Source organism: Xyrauchen texanus, chromosome 2, assembly GCF_025860055.1.
Source record: "Xyrauchen texanus isolate HMW12.3.18 chromosome 2, RBS_HiC_50CHRs, whole genome shotgun sequence".
NCBI lineage: Eukaryota > Metazoa > Chordata > Actinopteri > Cypriniformes > Catostomidae > Xyrauchen > Xyrauchen texanus.
Window position 1 is genome coordinate 19,776,120 of NC_068277.1, and position 10,975 is coordinate 19,787,094.

Genomic DNA, 10,975 nt, shown 5'->3' on the forward strand with positions numbered 1-10,975 from the left:
CAACATCAGTTGTCTGTGACAAAGATGCCTCCCTTCCAGATGCGCTGAACGACTTCTAAGCTCGGTTTAAAGTACAGAATGACGTGGCGAGGAAGACCACCCCTCCTCCCAACAACCAGGTGCTCTGTCTTACCAAGGCTGATGTGAGGAAAACTCTACGTAGAGTCAACCCACGTAAGGCTGCTGGACCAGACAACATTCCTGGCAGAGTGCTCGGAGGATGTGTAGACCAGCTGGAAGATGTTCTTACCGACATCTTCAACATCTCTCTGAGTAGCGCCGTCGTTCCAAAGTGCTTCAAGGCCACCACCACCGTCCCCATGCCAAAGAAGTCTACAGTGTTCTGCCTCAACGACTACTGTCCCATCGCACTCACACCCATCATCATGAAGTGCTTCGAGAGGCTCGTCATGAGGCACATTAAGACCCAGCTGCCCCCCTCACTAGATCCACTGCAGTTTGCGTATCATCCAAACCGTTCAACAGACGATGTCATCGCCACCACCCTTCATCTGGCCCTCACCCACCTAGATAAAAAGGACTCCTACGTTTGAATGCTGTTCATAGACTTCAGCTCAGCATTCAAAACAATCATTCCCTAGCACCTGATTGGAAAGCTGAACCTGCTGGGCCTGGACACCTCCCTCTGCAACTGGATCCTGGACTTCCTGACTGGGAGACCTCAGTCAGTCTGGATCGGGAACAGCATCTCCACTACCACACTGAGCACTGGGGGCCCCCAGGGCTGTGCTCAGTTTTGCACTGCAACTGTGCAGAAATGCACAGCTTGAATCACATCAAGTTTGCCGATGACTCCATGGTGGTGGGTCTCATCAGCAAGAACGACGAGTTGGCGTACAGAGAGGAGGTGCAGCAGCTAACAGACTGGTGTAGAGCCAACAACCTGTCTCTGAATGTCGACAAAACAAAAGAGATGTTTGTTGACTTTAGGAGAGCACAGAGTGACCACTCTCCACTGAACATTGATGGATCCTCTGTGGAGATCGTCAAGAGCACCAAATTCCTTGGTGTTCACCTAGCGGAGAACCTCACCTGGTCCCTCAACACCAGCTCTATTACCAAGAAAGCCCAGCAGCGTCTCTACTTTCTTCAAAGGCTGAGGAAAGCACATCTCCCACACCCCATCCTCACTACATTCTATAGAGGGACTATTGAGAGCATCCTGCGCAGCTGCATCACTGCCTGGTTTGGGACTTGCATCTTTTCGGACCGCAAAGCCCTGCAGAGGATAGTGAGGAAAGCTGAGAAGATCATCAGGGTCTCTCTTACCTCCAAAGACATTTACAAAAAACACTGCATCCGCAAAGCAACCAGCATTGTGGACGACCTCACACACCCCTCACACAAACTCTTCACCCTCCTGCCTTCTGGCAAGAGGTACCGAAGCATTCGGGCCCTCATGGCCAGACTGTGTAACAGCTTCTTCCCCCAAGCCATCAGACTCCTCAATACTCAGAGACTGGTTTTACACACACACACACACACACACACACACATGTCCTGAGATGCACTTTAATTTTGTCACTTTATAACTGGCTGCTACCTCAACAACTGCTATGTGCATAGAACACTATCTCATAGTATGTTATGTTTACATTTGGCATTTTTAGAAACCGTTATCTTTTGCACTACTGTGTACTGGTCGGCGCTGCACTGTCTCTTACTGTGTCTATTGTCCTGTTCATTGTTAGTAATTTATTGTACTGTCCCGTAATTTTTGTACACATTTGCATGTGCACTTTATATAGGTATGAGTTTGTTATTTAGTCTGTGTAGTCTCATGTGGTTCTGGGTTTGTCCTGTTTGTCTCTTCATACACATTTCAAGACAACTTTGGTAAAGTGTGAGCGGCAGGGTAAATTTAAGGCAGTCGCACACCAGATGCGGCTGTCAGACTATATGACACATTCTAAAATTAGAAACAATTATTTATTTTCTACAAAAGTACACGCACACATTGGCAATGCTCAGCGTCATCATTTTTAAGTGCCACGTTGCGCATTTCGCATAGTTTCCCATTAAATTATACACAAATCATTATCAATGGACAAATGTTTTTCTCTAGCCGTCACTGGATGATGTTATTCATTCGTATCTTTCATATAGCCTACACAATGTATTTTCAGTTACAAGTATGTTGTTTTGTGGTTTGACAGCTTGAATGAAAGACCTACATACAGAAAATGTGCTTAATATGCATCGCCATTTCTAATCGATCAGTTTGCGCAGATACATTAGTTACATTATGAGTGTCTTCCTGTTTATGTCATGCTCAGTGTCTTCTGGGAGAGGCGGCTGTTGAACTTACTGCTGTGTTTCTGCCTCACAAATCCACTGATTTCCATGGTGATGTCGGTGTAAATAAAATAACATATTTGATGTACTGTAGTGATGTACATCACCGTTGTTTGGCAAATTCGACAAGCTGTAACACTACAAACCACTTTCTGTTTGCCATCGATCTTCTCACCTATGTACTAGAAGTGTGTTGCTCTGTTTTTCCTGTGAGCGCTCAGCACTGCCTCTCACAGGAGGAGACTGTTCGGCAGCTCTCAATATTGTGCTGATTGGTTTTAATTACACTCTAATGTTTACGTATCGTATGATACATTATTGTATAGTGAGTGTTGTATCGTACGATACAATACCTTTTTACACAACTTGTGCTGTTGGCATTTCACATTTGTAATAGCATTTTTCTTGTTTGTTGTTATTACAGTGTTATCAGAGGCCATGTTAGATTTGAGCCCCAGTGCCTCCTCCAGTCTACCTTCATCACCTCACTCTTCCTCTGCTGCTACTGACCTCCCACCAATGGGGGGCGACATTGAGGATGATGAGGGCATGAAGCACCTGCAACAGGTACAGTTTCTCAAGTAATGCACTGGCTACATCTGATTGAGTGGTAATGGCTAAAAGAAAAGTAGTGAAATTAAAAATTTTAAAACACTTATTTACGTACGTATAGAAAGGGGACATAACACAGAATGTTCCTTTTTCTTTTGATAAAGATATAAACTATGTTAGACAAAGCAAAGTTCCCTCCCCATTCCACCCAGACCATTTATGAAAACCAAGCTGCAAAATTGAGTCATTCAGAACGTCATTAGTCACAGCTATCTGCAATTGTGTGTGTGTATATATATATATATATATATATATATATATATTGACATATATTACACATTTGTATATGCATATATTACACATTTGTATATACATGCATTCTTAAATGTATAGTTCACTCAAAATGAAAATTCACTCATCATTCACTCACACTCATGCAACCCCAGATGTGTATGACTTTCTTCAGCAGAACACAAATAAAGATTTTTAGAAACATTTCTCCGCTCTGTAGGTCTTTTCAATGCAAGTGAATGTGACCAGAACTTTGAGGCTCAAAAGCACAAAGATCGCATAAATGTAATCCATATGAATCCAGAGGTGGTATTCTCCCAGCTGGAGAGTGTTTTTGATGTTTTTGTGTGTGTTTGTGTATAGGAGGCAGAGAAGATGGTGGCAGCGCTCCAGGACACCTCTCTAGAGGAAGAGTGTTTCACTCAGACTCTTCAGGAGAGCAGAAACACAGCCTCTGCTCTTCCTCTCTCCCATGACTCCGCCATGAAGTGGTTTTACAAAGACCCGCAAGGAGAGATTCAGGGTACACACACACTCTCTCATGCAGCATTGCTCTAAATATAGTGCATGAATATCTTTCAGTAATTCCCTTTCTGTCTTTGGCCTGCTTTCTCTCAGGTCCATTCAGTACAGTGGAAATGTGTGAATGGTTTCAGGCAGGGTATTTCACCATGAACCTGCTTGTGAAGCGTGGTTGTGATGAGGGATTTCAGCCACTGGGGGAAGTCATTAAGATGTGGGGGCGTGTGCCATTTGCCCCTGGTCCCTCCCCTCCGCCCCTCCTGGTGAGGAATCAAGCCCTCCTTCGCCCTCAACCACCCCGGGGGGCAATCGTGAGTCTCTGGGTGGAAGGGTGAATGTTTATGTTCCACTGGGATATTTGTGCTTTGGGGAGATTTTCTTTTTCCTCCTGTATTAAGATTTGGTTAATATGGTAATAAGGTTTTTATTACTATGTGAGCGTGTGTGTGTGATTTGTCTGATATCACTCAAGGTTTTATGTATGTTTGTCTGATTTCTATCTGTCGTGGTTGAATGTGTGTGTGTGTGTGTGTGTGTCTGATCTCTCTCTCTCTCTCTCTCTGCTCTCTCTCTCAGGGTAATATGGATCAGGAGAGGTTGAAGAAGCAGCAGGAATTAGCTGCTGCTTCAGCTCTTTACCAGCAACTCCAGCAACAGCAGCTGTTCCAGCTCATCAACAGGTTAGTGTTCATTGGTGTTGAAATTTTGATGCATCAATGTGCACATTCCATATTTATTGCTAGGTTATAACTCTTTATTTGTGGGTGTAGATGTGGAGAGCAGAGTGGAATGCCTTCAATTAACAGGTCGATGTCAGTGCCAGATACAGGGTCCTTGTGGGACATGCATACCTCAGCCTCACAGCCAGCAGGTACACACAGTTATCCTTATTTTTTTTTTCTCTGACATGCTCACTCCAGTATCCCAAAACGACTATCCCTTTCTCTTACCCTCTCTCTATTTTCCACGAGCAGGCGGTGAGGCCAGTCTATGGGACTTAATGAATTGTTCATCTCAGGGTCCAATTCTTGAACAGCTTCAGAAGGTGAGATCTGCCCTCTGGTGGATATGTAAGGAAATACACTGAACTGTCCTGTTCCAATTGCATTGTTTGTGTCTCAGCTACATGAGAGAAGAGAAGCTGAACTCAGGGCCAAGCGTGAGGAAGAGGAAAGGAAACGGAGGGATGAAAAAAGGCGAGAAGAGCAAAAAAGGAGGGAGGAAGAGGAGCTTTACAGGCGCAAGCAGGTGTGCATCAGTCTGTTAATTAAAAATAATGAAGCAGCTTTGTTCTATTTTCCTTGCAAGATCATATAAGATATTTTATTAACCTTGGATTAGGGGTAGGTAAAAATATTGATTTTCCAATGCAACTTCATTTGAACAATCTCGATATTGATTCGTAAATGCCAAGATCAATCTTTTACTCTATACGCATCTATAAATCACTTGCATTTGCAACCAAATTTCATGCTTTATGACTCAAATTAGTAACTAACTGGTAAATGTTTACATTTCACTAAGCAGTTATTGTGTAGTATAGTGATGAAATATTTAGCAGCAAGATCCTTTTACAGGATTAGTTCACCCCCAAAAATTGACTCCCCTTTAAGCCATCCCATATGTGTATGTTTTTCCTTCCTCATCAGAACCGAAATGAAGAATTTTATAAGCAAATTTCAGCTCTGTTTGTCCATACAATGAAAGTGAATGGGTGCCATGATGCTGCTGGCTATTTGATGGTACAGCATAAAAGTAATCCTCACAATCAATCCTCAGTCGATCAACGAATGTCTTCTGAATAAGCTAGGCCACTCTGATGTATTTCAATCAGCTTATTCCTTGTAATTTCTGGAATTTCTTTTGACCTTGGCATAGTGTGCTACTGGGTGAGACCTTTTTGCCAACTTCATGCTGCTGAAAAAGTTATATTTAGGTGTTGATTGAACAGGGCTGGCAGTAATCAGGCCTGGGTGTGTTTAGTCCAGCTGAACCCCATTTATAAATGCGGTTTCATAAATTTGGGCATTTATTAACTAAGGGGGCACATTCTTTTCCCACACATGCCCAGTTGGTATTGGATAACTTTTTTGCTTCATTAAATAACTTTATAATTTAAAAACTTTATTTTGTGTTTACTCAAATTGTGAAATTTTGAAACAGTTTAGAACAAGATATATACAAAATCAGGATTGGCGCACAGAACAACCTTGTTAGAAGGTCCCCTGTATAATTCACAGCATTAGCTGGGAGATAATTTATTTTATATATAAGTAATATGGACATTTACAGCCAAATTATATCTATGAATCAGAATTGAATCAAAATATCATGAACGACTGAAAGAGTTGCTGAAATTTGTGTGGGCATCCGTTGTTTTTTATATATATATATATAAAAATATAAATTCCCTCTCACACACATTCCATGTCACTCTTTTTCAAAAAATGTTACACTCTTAATCTCTTTCACAGCAGCAAGAGTTGCTGATGAAATTGCTCCAGCAGGTTCCGCGTCAGGGGTCGTCAGGCTCTGGGTCCAGCTGGAGTGGAGGACCCATCCCTGGGCTGGGGAAGCAGACCAAGCCCCTCAACCTCCTAGATGTCCAGCAGGAGGCCGAGAGAATGCACAAACAACAGCACAGAGTCCAGCAACAGCAGAGGGTAATACAAAAATATCAGTGGTGTATAGCCAATGCCAAAGGCAATCCTAATTAAACAAGTTGCAATATTATTTTCTCTCTCTCCAAAGTGGGGTGATACTTCTGCAATGTGGGGAGCCGGATCTTTGGATGGAAAGGTGGGTGGCGGTGGCAGTCCTTCAGGAGGAGGAATAGGCGTCTGGGACGAGGCCCTCAAGAACCAGAGTGCTCTCCGAAACAACATGGGGCTGAAGAATAGCCGCAGCAGTCCCTCACTGAGGTAAAACCACACTAGTGGTCAACCTAATAGGGGCTTTTCAGTAAATTACTACTGGTTAATGGCCAATACACAGTGTGGTTCAAAAGTCTGAGTTCAGAGTGAAAATCTGCAATAAAAAATACAATTTAAAAGAATAGTTCACCAAATATTGCAGTTGTCATAATTTTTCAAGCTGAACAACAGAGGTTCTCAAATGAAGGTGCAAGTCACTGTGAACAACATTCTCTCATGCACTCTTTGATGTGCAATTGACGTCAAGATTTTTTCGAAAAATTACTTAAATTGTGGGTTGTTTCCCACCAAAACGTATGCCTTCAGAATACTTAAAGGATTAGTTCACCCATAAATGAAAATGCTCTCATCATTTACTCACCCTCATGCCATCCCAGATGTGTATGACTTTTCTTTCTTCTGCAGAACACAAATATTTTAGATGAATATATCAGCTCTGTTGATCCATACAATGCAAGTGAATGGTGACAAGAATTCCAAAACTGCAAAAAGGAGATAAAGTCAGCATAAAAGTTATTCATAAGACTCCAGTGGTTTATTCCTTGTCTTCTGAAGTGATCAGACCTAAATCTAACTTCTTTTTCACTGTGCATCTTGACAGCTGTCTCCTTGGCAATTATGATTTCAAGCTTGATTACAGTTCCTGTAGCACCATCTAGTGCTCTGAGGATGCATCAAGCACTAGGAAGTGTAATCGAGCTTGAGATCATGATCGCCAAGGACAAAGCAATGGCAAGATGTACTTGAAAAGTGAGTCACTATGCACTGCCATTGTATTGAAAGATGGTCAGCAAGATTAATTAAAACTAATTCTTTTGTGTTCTGCATACAGGTATAACAACATTACAAAATTATCACAGATTTTAATTTTTGTGTGAATTATCCCTTTCTAACTGGACACTTAAAGATTCTGCATTATTTTAATTATTATAATTGTTTTACTCTTATCTGAAAAAGCTAATTTTAAAAAGAAAATATGTGTTATACATAGACAAGGCTGTTGTAAATTTTGAAAGTAAGACAAGGAGAACTACCACCTCTGTTATTTGACCAAGTAGGAAAGGGCATAAAAGCGTCAAAATACTGCCTAATTTATCGTTCTGGACAATATATCATTCTTACATTTCCACACACAGCATAAAAACACATGGATACATACGAAGGCTCTCACGAGTACAGCTGTGATGTTCATGTGTGTGGTTCTGCAGTGAGCAGTACATGATGAGGGGCCGTAAGCGCACTGACGAAGAGGATCGGCTGTTGAAGCTCCTGCAGGGGATGAAGTCTCAGGATGGCTTCACTACCTGGTGTGAACAGATGCTGCATGCACTCAACACCTCTGCCAATAACTCCTCCTCTTCCCAGGATGGTAGGATATAGACATAAACTGTATCTAGCTATCTCTCTCTCTCTCTCTCTCTCTCTCTCTCTCATATGCTCTGCAAGCATCAGTCATCATTTTCTGATCTTTTACTATTAAAACAATATTCTGGGTGAACGACTTTAGCTGTATCAACAGCATCTGTGGCCTGCTGTGCTGTCAATGACCACAGCCAATAATGTTGACTTGTCCCTCACAAATAGGAAATGCAAATTGGAAATGTGAAGCTTGAAATTTTATAAAAGCACTTAAATTAATTCTTCTTTTAAACTCATGTTTTATTTGAGCTGTAAAGTTGTTTATATTGTAATTTCCTGGGATTACAGAGTCTACAGTGTTATATAACAAAGTTATAAAATTAGATAGAACTTGAAAGTGCTGTAAGCTATTTTTTGTTTTTCATGGAAAGGTATGCAAAAAATGGTCCTCCTCGAAAGATATTAATGAATATTAGTGTCGTGAGATATCTCACCTTTCTCTGTGACATCTCTAGACTCTGTAAACGGCAAACAAAAATGTGTCTGCGGCCCACGGTCTCTGATGCTTTCTGCCTGTCAATCGTTTTGCACGTTCTAGTGTTGTAGTTGCTGCGAACTATTGAGGCTTCATGCCATTTTTATGCCATGCTGTTCATAAAGGTTGTCAGTTGAGGGCGCTCTTTTGCTGCTGCTGTTTTTGATAACCGCTTCTACTAGGTGTCTGTCTCTATAAAGCTCATTTGGTATCTTTGGAGTGCAGGGTTTTGGAAAGAGGGGCATGGCTAATCCAATGGCTCATCTTTTGGAAATTTCAGTATGGCTAAAATCGCTTACAGCACCTTTAACACCAAAACGTTAGTAAGCGATTTCATCACACTTAAATCATATTGTTAATACACATATTGTTTATGTCTTATGGCTATACTTTTGTTTATAGATTAGCCCCATTAACAAGTGCCTCACTGAAATACAGCTTTTAGCTTTTCTTTTTTTTTTAAGATAAGAAGGGACAAGTCAAAATTAAGTTTTGTGGAAATCAAAATTATGCCACAAATGCTGAAACGATTGAGCTTGTATTGAACCCAGAATATTCCTATTGAAGTTAGTTAAATTGCCTAAAGTGTCCTTTTTAGGTGGAGGAACTTCTTAAAGTGCATTACAGATGTAGACAAATAAAAATACAAAAATTCCTCACTCATTAAGTGTGTGTATGTGTTCACAGTGCCCACCATTGTGGCATACCTGAAGGAGGTGGAGTCTCCGTATGAGGTGTTGAACTTTATCTGCTCTTACCTGGGTGACACTGTTGAAGCCAAAGAGTTCGCCAGGCAGTTCCTGGAGCGCCGTGCCAAACAGAAAGCTAACCACCAGAGACAGCAGCAGCAGGTGTGTGTGACAGAAACAAAGTCTTTAGTCTGTGTGCACGTGTGTGTGCGCATGTGCGTGTTTTTCCTGCTCAAACTGGAATTCTTTGTCCTCTTATAGCTGTCCAAAGAGATGGCTGGACTAACTATGAACAGCTTTCCTCTGCAGGTATGATTACAACTTTTTTGAATGATTTAAATTTTACAATTTAGTTTCCTAGCTGGGTAAAGCCAAGACTGTCACAATGGCATATATAATAGTTTACTTCCTGTTTTTCTCTCTGACGTACCCTTTTCTGTCTTAGGACACTGTACGAGGAATGAACCCCAGTGCCCTGCAGTCTATGTTTCAGGCAGTGCATTCTGGAAAAGGGGGTGTGGTGTATGATCAGGCAGGAAAGCTGAAGAAAAAACAACCCACAATGCTACACTCTGACCCAAGCATCTTAGGTACTCTTCTCACTAAATTTTATTTCTCTCACACTATCCCTTTCCAGAATTTTGTATTTTTTTTTTCTGCCTTAATAACAATATTAATTCTTTGCATTATAACACTACAAACTGATCCGTAAAATTGGAATTGCGCAATGCAGAATACATTCAGTGCAGATTTTGTAGATGAGTTTTTGCCATTGACTGTTCTGCATAATTCCTTTAGTGAACCGGGCACAGTGGAGACAATACATGCAAATAAATGGTGCTTTGACCAAATGTAGTTCATTCTTGGTGAATTCCCCCCTAAATTGATTTTTACCTGCACTGCTCTGGCAGTTTGTGTTCACATGGTTTTCTGTCTTGACCTGGGAAATGTTTTGGCCCATTTTAATTTTCTGAAAACCCTACATTTTCAAACTCGTCCTTGATTGTTTGACCTCAAGTCAATTTTTATTTGTATAGCGCTTTTCACAACACGCATCATTTAAAAGTAGCTTTACAGGAAGTCATGCATTATCAGAAAATGGAACCGTAATATATATATATATATATATAAGTCTTGGAGTGATCATTGTGTAGTTTGATTAAATACAATTATGAAGTGTGTATAAAAATAAGTAATTAAAGAATAATTGTACTTAGAACCCAGTGAGCAAGCTGAAGGTGACTGGCAAGAAACACAAAACTCCATAAGATGTTGGTTAATGGAGAAAAGTAACCTTGGGAGAAACCAGACTCACTGTGGGGGCCAGTTCACCTCTGGCTAACATCAGGAATATAATGGCAATATTAGTTATTTATGTGCTGTGCAAGTCATGGTTTAAAATTATTAAACTAAGCAAGTGTCAAGGGACAATGTTTAAACAAAGAGTTTGTATGAACTGTAAGATTAATGACTAATGTCTTTTTAAGTTCCTATTCATACATAATACCAAATGTATCATCTAGAGAAACTTTCTTTATTCCTTTTGCCTCTCTTTCTCTCTCACTGCAGGGTACTCATTCCATGGTGGCCCTGATCGGTATGGTCTAAACGAGATGGAGATTGTCGAGGATTACTGAATCCACAGCAATAGCAACACGAGGCCTTTAAATCCACGGGTCCACCTAATCAGACCCTGCAAATCGAATGTGCACTGCATTGAAGGGGAGGGTTTTGGGGATAAGCCAGGAGTAAGGTATCAGTTTGTGGGATGGGTGGGG

General features: G+C 41.1%; 1 protein-coding gene across 3 annotated transcripts in view; it reads left to right on the forward strand.

Moving 5' to 3' along the window:
• Positions 1 to 10,958, forward strand: part of LOC127652996 (GRB10-interacting GYF protein 1-like) — a 37,022-nt gene extending 26,064 nt beyond the window's left edge. For 2 of the 3 annotated variants that reach the window (XM_052139466.1, XM_052139475.1), the window contains exons 12-25: positions 2,741 to 2,883; positions 3,523 to 3,682; positions 3,778 to 3,992; positions 4,258 to 4,361; positions 4,452 to 4,552; positions 4,656 to 4,726; positions 4,804 to 4,929; positions 6,156 to 6,344; positions 6,433 to 6,602; positions 7,823 to 7,983; positions 9,196 to 9,359; positions 9,459 to 9,506; positions 9,643 to 9,787; positions 10,767 to 10,958. In XM_052139466.1, coding sequence (XP_051995426.1) covers positions 2,741 to 2,883; positions 3,523 to 3,682; positions 3,778 to 3,992; positions 4,258 to 4,361; positions 4,452 to 4,552; positions 4,656 to 4,726; positions 4,804 to 4,929; positions 6,156 to 6,344; positions 6,433 to 6,602; positions 7,823 to 7,983; positions 9,196 to 9,359; positions 9,459 to 9,506; positions 9,643 to 9,787; positions 10,767 to 10,834 — 1,865 coding nt within the window. In that variant the 3' untranslated portion in view covers positions 10,835 to 10,958. The remainder of the gene's footprint in view (positions 1 to 2,740; positions 2,884 to 3,522; positions 3,683 to 3,777; positions 3,993 to 4,257; positions 4,362 to 4,451; positions 4,553 to 4,655; positions 4,727 to 4,803; positions 4,930 to 6,155; positions 6,345 to 6,432; positions 6,603 to 7,822; positions 7,984 to 9,195; positions 9,360 to 9,458; positions 9,507 to 9,642; positions 9,788 to 10,766) is intronic. The other variant, XM_052139483.1, reaches the window with a different exon arrangement.
• The last annotated feature ends 17 nt before the right edge of the window (positions 10,959 to 10,975 follow it).